We start from the raw sequence: 13,604 nt of genomic DNA, 5'->3' as shown, positions 1-13,604 counted from the left end.
GACGAGTTTAAATACTGTAGACAATACATGGCTGGGGATTATTAATGAATGTAATTAATCACTTCTACAAAACGGAAACACCAGAACTAAGTGTAGATTTGAATGTGATTAATTTAATAGGAACAGTTACGTTATGGTTATTAGCTACCTAATCACTCTTCTTTGCAGGCGGAATTGTATGACAATTAACAATCAAAACATCTTCATAATCAGTTTCCATTCAAATATACCTCAACAACTATCTTAACTGTTAAAAATTGTCTTCACAATTTAACATTATGTTATGAATTAATAATTAAACTTGCATGCAACGTTGTAATTCAAGATTTAATTTTTTGAGTACATTCCAAAGAGAATCGCAGATATACTTGATTTTGAGGTCACTATTGAAATTATACGTGTATTGCACAAAGAATTAATATAAATTTATCAACTTTAAAACATACGGAAGACGAAAGCGACTGAAATCCCCAAATCTGCACCTGAAAGTTATCAATTTCAAAGTGCAAACTTCAGAAGTTAAATATCTCGGTGCAAACGTTAGATAATCGGTTTGAAGTTCTTCTGATGCTGTGCAAATTTCGGACAAATCAGTACGAAGTTTGCACTTCTGCAGACAAACTTTAGACAAATATTTTAGAAGTTTGCAGACTGTTGTGTTCTTTCTTTGTTTCGGGATTGTACTGAACATACTGAATTCTTCCGCTCAGGGGCGCGCGCAGGTAGTATAGTAGTCACTGTTGGGTTTAAGTCTCTTAGAGCTTAAAAGAGGGTTAACGGAAAATGGAGTGAAAAATGAATATTTGATTTTCCCTCCATGCCAAAGGGATATTTGTCCCATATTTAAGGAGTAAAACACTTTTGATGGGTATATATATACCGTTGCTCTTCTTCTAGCTCTTAAAGAGCTGAGAAGAAGGTAAGTCTCGCGACGTCGTCGTCGCTCGGCTTCGGCTTCAAATGATTGATTAAATTTTTAGACCAAATTTATTTATTAACATTAACGCAATATTAATTCATCCAAATTAGACTTAATGAATTTTTGTTTGGGTTTTGGGGTTTTGGTTAGTGTTTTGAAGAGGTTCTTGCGGTGGGATCTGGTATTTTAGGTTGTCTTTAATGTAATGAAAGATTTGGAAATGAAAATCAATATTGTGGTAAAAAGCCTGTCCATATTTTTGTTTCTTTGTTTTGGTTGCTGCTATATCTATACATATAAAAGTAAAAAATGGCTTGCGTTGCTAGTTTCTTGAGCTATTCACTTGCCTCTTCCCTTGTTTAGTCAGAGTTTTAATGGTGACAACTGTAATTTAGAATTGCAATTTTATTTACAAGTCTAAGAGGCAGGTTTATTATTATGTAAATGAAGCAAAACTTGGTTATTTCAGAATGTCATTTTGAACAGAGTTCTTTCCAATATGGGAACATAACTTTATTTGCTCACGTAAAGGACTAGGAGGATAAGGATAGGTAACATAATCACTATGTAAAATATTCAAGATAAATTTAATAATGAAATGGGGGTTTCCAAGAGAAAAAAAGGGCATATGGTCAAATATTGGACCACATAAAGCTGTTCAGACTCTGCTAATAAATCATTACTAACCAAAACAATCATCTTCAATTGGAATAACACTGTCGAGATAATCTAAATTATGCATTCCTCTTGATGTTTATAGCACTAGGCAGAGGAGATTACTTCTTTTAAGATCTTGAAAGGGAGGTTGGAGATCAAAATCCAACAGTCAGCATCCAAACCTCATTTCTGGAATTCTATTTGTTGCTTCAACAGTGGCATCAAGATGTGATGAATATTCTAATCCAAAGATAGCTTATAGACAATGGCTCTGTAAATTTGGGTAGAAGAGGATAAGGCTTTCATTAATGGCCATCAATGTCAGCAGTTCTATCTCAGACGAATTTCCAATCATTCAGAGCACATGTGACTTCCACTGGAGGCATATTTGTCCCCGTTTTGACCAAAATATCAAACACCTTGAAGAGAAGATATTCACAAAGTATCCACATGAACATGAAAAGTACATCAAATTGACAAGTTTGAGAAGTTTAATGTCTGAGAATTTGAAAGGATTGCCCTTGTCCAATATTGGAAGTGATACTCAAGGTGAACATAAGTCTGGATAACAAGACTCAAAGGAGTCTTTTGTCGCGAATACAAGAAAACTCTAGCTTTCATTCCCTGTCTTTAACAAAATTTCACTCGTCCAAGTTCCAACCCTCCCCTTTCCCTGCACAACAAAGAAATTAAAGAGACAAAGTCAGGCTCCTAATTTCCCCATACTTTCTAGGTCTCGACGAAAAAGTTCCTATTTATCACTATCTCTATATATACGTGTATAAGTCTGCTAGCATATGAAATACATAGACAGACTCTATAGCAAGAAGCAAACAATCGAATGAAGGAGTTCAAAGTCATTATAACTGTCCCACCTCTTTCCCGGTGCCCAGAGCCAAAACCCACTGGCTGGCACAGGAATGGGAGAGCGCTAGAGAGGATTAATGGGAAATGGTCAATCTTGCTAGGAATGGGCAGGAGGAGCCACAACCAATCTCCTCATCAGTTTAATCTTCTTTCCTCTTTCCATTCTATTCATGTATTGTCAATTTATAAATTCCTACAGTATTAAGAAGAGGAAAGCAGTCTTTTGACAGGACATGCACATGATCTTGCAGGCAGGCAAGTCTAGCTTTTCAAGAGGAGATTCTGATTCAACAATGATAAATGCTAAAATGGATCCATCCAGTAATGGTTTCTCAATGCCTTAAGTAAGAAATCTTATGCAATATGCTGCTACAACATACCTAGTTAAGATAGTCTGGGGAGGATTCATAGCACAAATTCAGATATTATACTTCTATTCAGGAAAAAGCATCATTAATGGATAGATTTCAAATACCAAGGATATTTGATGCCAGCACAAGAAAGTTGCATCAATGTCTTTGACATTATTAGAGTTAGGTCCTCTTGCCGCACTTGTGCCATCTTCTTTATGATTTAGGAGCTAGGATGTTTCAAGAAGAATCTTTTTATTGGAACTAAAGCACCAAACAACATTAAAATAACAACGTTCAAACCTACGCTTTTCTTTTAAAAGGAACTCTTTGAATAAATATACAAGATTATATCTACAACCTAACTAAACTGAGAGAAGTAACAAACTTTGAAACCCATATTTTTGCATATTGAGTTCGTTGAATAAATATGCAAGATTATTTGATCACTGGGGTTTGAAGTACCGCTACACCAGTGAGGTTATCCGTTCTATCATGGGAGGAAATAATCCTAAACCTCGGGTACTAGAAGGGGATTAAGTTCCTTAAGGAAACACTGTGAATTCAGTGGGCTCGGATTCATTTTCTGTTCTTCTACATTTCTAAGTTTTTCCATTGCTACTGGTTTTGAATATATTTTCGAATACAGATTTATAACAGTCACGAGTTAGGACGAACCCAGTAACTTTTACTTAAATCTTGTATTTGTATTAGAAAATTAAATATATAAAAATATTTAATTGTGAACCCAATAACTACAATGAGCTAGGGTTCGGTGATAAGATTAGAACCCGTAACCTTCAACTCCTAGCTCCGCTTCTGCTTCCGCCATAATAGCACCCCTTTCTCTTCCACATGAAGCCATGAAAATCGGCCAAAAACTCCAGTGAAACAGCCACAAAAATCACGTTGAATACATGGTACATCATGCAGCCTGGTATATGAAACATCATGCGTTCATGTAGGGCCCGGGAAAGGTGTTGGGAAAATTAACCCCCACAGAAATAATATTCACGGTATACGACTATAATAAATGTGGATTACTAAAATACTGAAACCAACGGTAATAATAAGAGAAACAAGGACACCGAGATTTTTACGTGGAAAACCCTTCTGAATAAGGAAAAAATCACAGCCTAAGAGGAGCAACTGATTTTACTATAGCGAGGATTTTACTATTTGTGGTACCGAGTAAAATATTCCAAGACCACTAAACACTCAAAAGAAATAACCCTCTTTTGATTTTTTCACCTCACTACAATACCGCTCAAACTCTCTATATTTTTGCTTACAGAGTATTTTGCTTCCTACTCTGTAAATCACTCTCTTTCTCTTTGTTTTGGCGTGATTACAAATGAAGGTAGAGACACTTATTTATAGTTGAAGAATGCCCATATTGATGTATGCAATGACATCAATATTCACTTAAAAAGCTAATTGCCCAAATTGAATTTCTAACTTGGTTGGCTTAACAAAACCAAAAGGAAGTTTCATCTTCTTTCACATGGACCATGGGATGGACCCAATAAATCTCCCCCTCCAGTCCCATGCACATGAAGGAGGTAACACCGGAGTTTCTAGTTTGAGTGCATGCCGGCAAGTTCTTTGCATAGCTCGAACTTGTCTCTTGGTACCACATTGGTCAGCATATCCAAAGGTTTCTCACCTGTATAGATCTTCTTGCCCTGTATAGATCCATCATCTATCCTTTCTCGAATCTAGTGATATATCACGTCGATATGCTTCGTCCTTGCATGATACATGGTGTTTTTGCTCAGGTCTATTGCACTTTGACTGTCATAATAGACGACATACTCCTTTTGATGTAATCCAAGCTCTCGAAGGAACCGTTTCAGCTAAACCATCTCCTTTCCAGTTTTAGTAGCGGCAATATACTCTGTTTTAGTTGTAGAGAGTGCAACACACTTCTGCAACTTCGATTGTCATGATATAGCTCCTCCTGAAAAAGTGAACAGGTATCCTATAGTAGATTTATGATTATCAAGATCACCTGCCATATCAGCATTTGTGTAGCCCTTCAAGACTGGATCTGATCTCCCAAAACACAAGCATTCATCTGAGGTTCCTTTTAGATACCTAAGTATCCACTGCACAGCTTCCCAATGTTCTTTTCCAGGATTATCAAGAAACCTGCTAACAGTAGTGACAACATGAGCAATATCAGGTCTGGTACATACCATTGCATATATCAGGCTCCCGACGACAGATGAATATGAAACTTTAGCCATACTTTCTTTATCTTCCTTTGTTGTAGGACACATTGTCTTGCTCAACTTCATATGAACAGCAAGAGGCCTGCTAACTGGTTTAGCACTCATCATATAAAAGCGTTTAAGTATATGTTCAACATACTTATGTTGTGACATCAACAACTTACTATTTGTCCTATCTCGGACAATCTTCATTCCAAGAATTTGTCGTGCTGGACCCAAGTATTTCATGTCAAATGACTTGGACAAATCTTCCTTCAACTTGGCAATCAACTTCTTGTTTTGTCCTACAATCAACATATCATCCACATATAGCAACAAGATGATAAAGTTATTGTTAGAGAATTTCTTATACTACACACATGGATTTGAAAAAGTCTTTGTGTACGTTTGACTTCTCATGAATGAGTCAAACTTTTTGTACCACTGCATAGGCGCTTGTTTCAGCCCGTAAAGGCTCTTTTTCAACTTGCAGACCATGTGTTTCTTCGCCTTTACTTCAAAACCTTCTGGCTGCTCTATATAGATCTCTTCTTCCAAATCTCCATGTAGAAATGCAGTTTTCACGTCCAACTGCTCCACTTCAAGATCTACGCTAGTTGCCAAGCTCAAGATTGTTCGAATAGAAGTCATTTTGACAACAGGTGAGAAAATTTCATCAAAAGCAATACCTTTCTTCTGTTCAAAACCTTTTACCATCAATCGAGCTTTGTGTCTGACCAGCTTGCCGTTTCTATCTTTCTTAAGCTTAAAGACTCACTTGCACTTGAGCGGTCTTTTGCCTTTTGGAAGTTCAACCAGTTTGTACGTATCATTCTTCTGTAAAGAATTCATCTCTTCTTGCATGGATTCCATCCACTGGATTTGTTCTGGATGAGATAGCACCTCCTTGAAATTCTCTGGCTCCCCTCGTAGTGACGAGGATATACTCTGAAGAAAGATAGCTTATGGACTCTACCTTCTCTCTTTCAGATCTTCTCAAAGGTTGTTGTCCTTCTTATTGTTGTTGCTCTCCTTCTTCCTTGGACTCGGGTACTTCCCCTGCTCAGCAACCTCTTCATCTACACCTTCCGTGTGCCATTCTTCATCTGTGGAAGGATTACGTACAAGTACAGTAGGAGTAGTAACAAAGTTAGTAAATGTACCATTATTATTTTTGGTCTTTGTTGATTGATCACTATCAATCCCGACCACATCTTCTCTGAAGATCACATCTCTGCTTCTGATGATCTTTTTCCTTTCTGGGTCCCACAATCTGTAGTTGAACTCTTCTTCTCCATAACCGATGAAGATGCAGGGAATAACTTTGTCATCAAGCTTCGTTCTCTGCTCCTTCGGCACATGTGCAAAAGCTTTACATCCAAACACTTTTAGATGGGAGTAGGACACCTCTTTGTTGGTCCAGACTTTTTCTGGAATGTCAAACTCCAATGGAACTGATGGACTTCTGTTAATCAAGTATCAAGCTGTGCGATCTGCTTCACCCCAAAATGACTTAGGTAGTTTTGCCATTTTGAGCATACTTCTCACTTTTTCGACAATGGTGCGATTTATCCTTTCAGCTACACCATTGTGTTGTGGGGTTCCAGGAACTGTCTTCTCATGTCTGATTCCATGGCTTGAGCAGTAGTATTCAAACTCCTTTGAAGTATACTCTCCTCCATTGTCTCTCTTGAGACGCTTTAATTTTTTACCTGTCTCCCTTTCCACCAGAGCATGGAATTTTTGAAATACTTGAAATACCTGGTCTTTGGTTCTCAAAAAATAAACCCACAATTTTCATGAAGCATCATCAATAAATGTGAGAAAATATTTGTTAATTCACATTGATTCTACATACATTGGACCACAAACATCAGAATATACTAAATCAAGTATATTCGATTTTCTTTCATGAGTTGCTTGAAACGATACCCTGTGTTGTTTTTCAAATAAACAATAATCACAAGAATTCACAGTTGTACCTTTTGCAAATGAGATGAGTGACTTTTTGGATAGGATTTGCAGTCCCTTCTCACTCATATGGCCCAATCTCCGGTGCCATAAATTTGCAGGCGTATCATCTACAACCGCATGTAATCCATCACGGTTGTTTTGTACAATGTGTAAGGAGCAACTCCTTTAGCAATCACCAATGATCCCTTGGTGAGTCTCCACTTTCTATTGGCGAAGTGATTCTCGTACCCGTCTCGATCTAGAGCGATCTCTGAAATCAAATTCATTCGTAGATTTGGTACGTGTATCACATCTTTTAAAACTAATGTGCATCCGACATTTGTCTTGATACAAATGTCGCCAATCCCCACAATCTTTGAGTGACTGGCATTTCCCATCTTGACCATTCCAAAGTCTCCTGCTTTGTACCTACAGAAGAATTCTCTTATAGGTGTGGCATGATAGGATGCTGATGTATCAACCACCCATTCTGACTCTTGGCTTGCTAAGTGCATGCATTCCTCCTCCTCGTGAATGAAGAGAACCACCGAATCATCATTGTCCACTGCAACAGCTGTGTTGTCATTATTCTTCTGGCCACTGCTCTCGCCTCGACCTTTCTTAGGGCAATCTCTTTTGAAGTGACCGGGTTGACCGCAATTGTAGCAATTTCTACCCTTTGACCGGTTCTTGGACTTTCCACGAGCTTTGGATTTATCACGGCTACTCGATGCTCTATAAAAACTTCTTCCTCTATTTTTCATGATAAGAGCCTACCCCTGATTTTCGGGCTTCTTCCTCATCTTATCATTGAGTAGGATGGCTGATGTGACCTCCTTTAAATTGATGGTATCTCTACCATGCAGGATGGTTGCTGCCAAATTATCATATGAAGATGGCAACGAGTTTAGAAGCATGATATTCTTATCTACTTCAATGATTGTTTCTCCAAGGTTTGCCAGTTGCGTGATTAATCCATTGAACATATTTAAATAGGACAAGAAATTTGTACCTTCACTCATATGGATTGCATAAAGTTGCTTTCTCAAAAATAACTTGTTTGTTAAAGATTTGGACATGTATAGACTTTCTAGTCGTTTCCAAATACCACATGCACTATTTTCATCCCCGACATTATTGAGTACTTCATCGGACAAGTGCAGTCTGATTGCACTAGCCGTCTTCTTATCCATGTCTGCACATTCCTTGTGTTTTATGGTTTCCGGCTTTGCCTCTTTTCTATCTAGTGTAATGTCCAACCCTTGTTGGATGAGCAGGTCCTTCATCCTTCTTTGCCATATGGAGAAACCGTCATTACCGTTGAATCTTGTTACTTCATACTTTACTCCTGACATTTTTTTTTATCACAAAGTAAAATTGACTGTAAATAATATTTCTGTGAATGAACAGAACCTGTGCTCTGATATCAGTTGTTGGGAAAATTAACCCCCATAGAAATAATATTCACGGTATACGACTGTAATAAATGCGGATTACTAAAATATTATAACCAACAGTAATAATAAGAGAAACAAGGACACCGAGATTTTTACGTGGAAAACCCTTCTGAATAAGGGAAAAACTATGGTCCTAGAGGAGCAACTGATTTTACTATAGCGAGAATTTTACAATTTGTGGTACCGAGTAAAATACTCCAAGACCACTAAACACTCAAAAGAAATAACCTTTTTTTGATTTTTTTACTTCACTACAATACCGCTCAAACTCTCTATATTTTTGCTCACAGAGTATTTTGCTTCTTACTCTGTAAATCACTCTCTTTCTCTTTGTTTTGGTGTGATTACAAATAAAGGTAGAGACACCTATTTATAGGTGAAGAATGCACATATTGATGTATGCAATGACATCAATATTCACTTCAAAAGCTAGTTGCCCAAATTGAACTTCTAACTTAGTTGGCTTGACAAAACCAAAAGGAAGCTTCATCTTCTTTCACATGGACCATGGGATGGACCCAATAGAAGGGTTCCCAAGGAGGTGTGATGTAGACAACTTGTACTAATGGAAGCATCAACGACAAATTCAATAACTCGAACTCGTGACTTATAGGTCACATGAAGACGACGTTACGTTACTCTAAGGCTCCCCTTCGCTTAGTATATTTAACCTTCAATTAAATCAAATATATGATTTTAGTCCTTCAAACTAATTACTGCTAATTTTTCGTTTTGTAATTACGAAAATGACCATGAGAATTCCTATTTTTTGGTGATTGAGAAGCAAAAAAAAATCTAAAATTTAATACTAAAACAGCAAAACAAATAGATCGAATGGCTTAAGTTCTAATTGATGCCCAACAAGAAGCAAAGTATACCGCACATCGGAGGAATGCGGTAATTATGATCAGCTTGACAGAATAGGAAGACGAAGAAGTTATTAAATTTGTGTTTAAAACTGTATCTAATAGTATAATCGATTTTTTTTAATCCTTTTGTCAGCAATCAGAGTTGAATTTTAAAAATGCAATTCCTTAATTAAATTTTATATTTTATTCTTTAACAATTTCAAACTCACAAAAGAGGACGGAAAGTAATGAGCAAATTCCAAATAAAAACAATTGGTCAATTAGCTTTAGATATTAAAATTACACATTACGTATAACTGAAAGTTAAATGCGCTCAGTTGAATTATATCAATAAACATAATTTCAAAAACAATTCTCAAACTCAAAATCGATAAAATCAGGAATACCTATAACATTATTCAGTGAAAAAAATTTCATTAAAGAATATGGTTTGCCACAATTTCCCTCTTATTTCCTTATTCTAAACCTACATTTGAGCAAAATCCGGTGAAAAAGGCCTTATTCAATCTTCACTACTAGGATCAAGAGTCGCCACCACTCCCACTCCATAGCCTTGACCAGCTCCGCCACCAAAACCACTCCCGCCGTCTTCACCACCGCCTCCTCCGCCACCGCCACCACCTCCTCCATTGCTACCTGATCCACTACCCCAGCCAATTCCAAACCCCTGACCAGATCCACCATGCACACCTCCTCCTCCTCCACCACCGCCACCGCCGCCGCCGGCATTGCCTGAGCCACTAAAAAAGCCAGATCCACCTCCAATTCCCCAACCTGTTCCACCATCTGAACCTCCTCCTCCCCCGCCGCCGCCTCCACCTCCGCCGCCGGCAACATTTCCGATAATTTGGTCAATTCCGCCAAAGCCGAGGATGTTTCCGGATGGAAACTGTAGAAGCTTCCTTGCATATGTTGTTTGCATAAAAACACACACAATACATAAAAGAGCCAACCTGCTACTCATCTTTGCACTTGCCACTGCACCATAAATAACACAGCTCAGTTAGTACTGTTCAAAAAGTGCAAGAAATTCTTTAGAAAAAGAAATAAAATAAGTTCCTATGGCAAAATCACAATTTCATCTTATTGCAGTTACTGATGATGCGCAATAAGTTGGAGTCCGATATATAAATCATTTTTTTTTTTTGGGTTTAAACTCAACTCACACAATCCAAATAAAAATAAAATGTTTAAACACTATTTGATGATGTGCGCATTCCATTATATCTTGTCAAGTAGAAAACATTAACTGTAATAAACACTATAGTTACTACAGAAAGTAGAAAGATAAATGTAATTATGTTGCATTTAGCAGTAATATAAGGAACATTAACAACAAAGAAGAAAATGGCTTCTTACTTGGCTCTTCTCGTATAAGTGTTTTGCACTGAAATGACCTCTGAGAAGAGCTGTAAGCAATTGGATGAATAATTTGAGATGTTTAGGACGAGCTTAAATACTATAGAGTAGTGGTAACGTAACAGTATATGGTTAGGGATTGTTAATGAAAGTAATTAATATATCACATTTACAAAATGGAAACGCTAGAAGCATAGAACTGAATGTGATTAAGAAGACATACATACGTAATGGTAATTAATTGTGAAAGGAAAAACTTACATGTTCTATTAGACATTATGTTTTAGCTATAAATAAATTAAGTATGAATAATGGTTCAAATATTTCTTAATCTATTTCGTGTTACAAATATTAGAATAATATATGATGAATTAGAACCATCTCTATCAAGATGACCGACACATTCTCTGTATTAGGGTTGTACAAAGAAAATCGATAAATCGCACCAAACCAATAATCTGAGTCAAACAGGGAAAAAATCCGATTGTGATTTGGTATTAGAAAAAAAATTCAACCATAATTGGTTTGGTTTGGTTTGCTTTGGTTTTAACTCAAAAAAAGTCAAATCGAAATCAAACCAACTCGATAGCATATTTATACAATTTTTAAAAATATTTTATACATATACTTTTTATTCTAATATAATTTATAAATATTTTGTTATTAAAGTTTTTCACAATTTTATCTTTAACGTATTATTTCAAGTTTAGCCCATAAATGTAGTAACTCAAACAAAGTTCAAATTAATACTAATGCTAACAAAAGAAATTCAATTCAACACTAGGAAAGTAGGAATGATGATAGTGTTGGATATCTATTTTTTAGTTTTATATTGGTTTATAATAAAAATGCATAACTTAATTTATCTTTTTTTTAGTGCTTAATTACGTAATTAATAATACTTATTAGCTATACTTATTTTAGCATGACATATATAGTATTTTTAGATTTTGTTGATTTTCATTATGGCTTATTAATTAGCAATATTTGCTATATGCAATTTTATTATCTTTGTTATTGAATATTTTAGTATAAAGCTATGACTTATCTCATATTATTGTGTTATTTTCTTGGAAAATACATTATATAGCTGTATTACTAAAGAAATATTTAGAGCACAAGTTACATATTTTGTGCTATGAATACTTTACCTGGAAAAAAACTCGAAAACCCGAAGAGAACCGAAAAATTCGAGAAAATTCAAGATTGAAAAATCCGACTTTATTGGTTTGGTTTATAGATTTAAAAATTCGAACCAACCCGACCTATGTACACCCCTATTATGTACTATCAATAGGATGAATTATAACAGGTCACAAACTCATACTCCAGAAATACATAAACAAAAAAATTCCACGATTGAACTACCAAAAGAAAATAGAATGCACTAGAAATTGGAGCTCTAAATGATTCATTTTGGACTCAAAAGCAAGTACTTTGCGGTTTTTATAGATCTAATTCATTGAAATTCCATCCAATAAAACAGAAGAATTATAAATGTTCAAAATAATAGATAGAAATACCGCAAATAAGGCTATTGCGACACCCATCAAAGGAGTAGTAGCTCTCCACCCGGAGCTACTTTATCATATTTCGAATATAATGGTGTGACGATTCTTGCTAGTGGTTGTTTGGTTTATGGTTCAGTCATGTGAAGAAAAAATTATATTTGGTTTAGGGTTTCTTAAGTTTCCCCCCTCACTTTAATAACTGAAAATTTTCATTCCCCACTCCCTTTCTTTCTTTGAAATTGGAGAGTTTAATTTAACGGAGTAAAGGATTAGCTTATTTGATGAGCTTCTTAACTTGTTTACAGTTTTGAATATGATCTTGTAAATCCAAATTGTTATAGCTTGTTTGACCAAGCTGAAAAAATTAGTTTATTTTGAGAAGTGCTTTTTTCAAAAGTGCTTTTCGAAAAAATACTTTCGGAGAAAAACAGTTTGTGTTTGACTAATTAATTTGAAAAATACTTTTGAACAATAATTTGTGTTTGACCAAACTTTTCAAAAAGCGCTTTTAAGTGTCAAATTACAAATAAGGATATGAAGAGATTTATTTAATAGTTAATATTATATAAATAGATAAATAATTGTAAATATTTTATATTAAAGATAATAATTAAGCTTTTTTATTTTATTTATGTAAAATATAAAAATAAATTTGAAAAGAACTTTATTTTTTTAAGATAATTTAAATATATCAAAAAATCATTCAATAAATATGAAAGTTCATCCCATAAGTTATTTTATATTACTTAATAGTTTAAACTAAGTAAGGTTATTTTGGTATATACAATATTTTGCAAAGGGTATTTTTTGTAGGAAGAAAAGTCAAAACTGCTTTTGCTTCTGCTTTTGGGGAGAAACTACTTTTTTCTGCTTATTCAAAATTGATTCTGCTTCTAGCCAAAAGCATTTTCCCCCCAAAAAAGCTTGGTCAAACACCTCAAATTGAGGGAAAAAGCACCAGGGCTGGCTATAGGGTAATGCGTCTAAAGCAAATGCTTGAGGCCCCCAAATTTGGGGGGGGGCTCATTTTTTTAATACCAAAATAGGTTTATATGCTGTTTTAGGAAAATAATGAGTAGTTTTTACCTTAAAAATTAGATATTTTTTTATAAAAGGAAAGAATAGATGTCTAACTAATTGAAGTGAGCGTAATACTTTTTATAAATGTGAATTTCTTTCAAACTTTTTTTTGTATGAATAAAAAATCTAACAAGTGAAATTATTATATTTCACTTTTTACCCATTTTTTTATCAGAAAATATGTAGTACTAAATCATATTTTTACACTATTCATTTTTGTCACGACCCAATTTTCCCTCCGTGTGACGTCGTGACGGCACCTAGTCTCTACAACTAGGTAAGCCTAACACCTTGCGGAATAATGAAATAAAAATATAAATTTAACCAACTATTCAAAAAAAATACACAACAATCCCCAAAATCCGGAAT

At 35.3% G+C, this 13,604-nt stretch overlaps 1 protein-coding gene across 1 annotated transcript; it reads right to left on the bottom strand.

Annotated features, from left to right (window-relative positions):
• Nucleotides 1–9,679: 9,679 nt before the first annotated feature.
• On the bottom strand, nucleotides 9,680–10,769 carry LOC107789996 (uncharacterized). Its single transcript, XM_016611880.2, has 2 exons — nucleotides 10,645–10,769; nucleotides 9,680–10,263 (listed from the first exon to the last, which is right to left on the bottom strand). Coding segments are annotated over exons 1-2 (477 nt in total). The 5' UTR covers nucleotides 10,646–10,769; the 3' UTR covers nucleotides 9,680–9,787.
• Between the last annotated feature and the right edge of the window lie 2,835 nt (nucleotides 10,770–13,604).

Source organism: Nicotiana tabacum, chromosome 2 (assembly GCF_000715075.1).
Source record: "Nicotiana tabacum cultivar K326 chromosome 2, ASM71507v2, whole genome shotgun sequence".
Lineage (NCBI taxonomy): Eukaryota > Viridiplantae > Streptophyta > Magnoliopsida > Solanales > Solanaceae > Nicotiana > Nicotiana tabacum.
The sequence above is the reverse complement of the archived record's forward strand: the minus strand, read 5'-3'. Positions and strand labels throughout refer to the sequence as shown.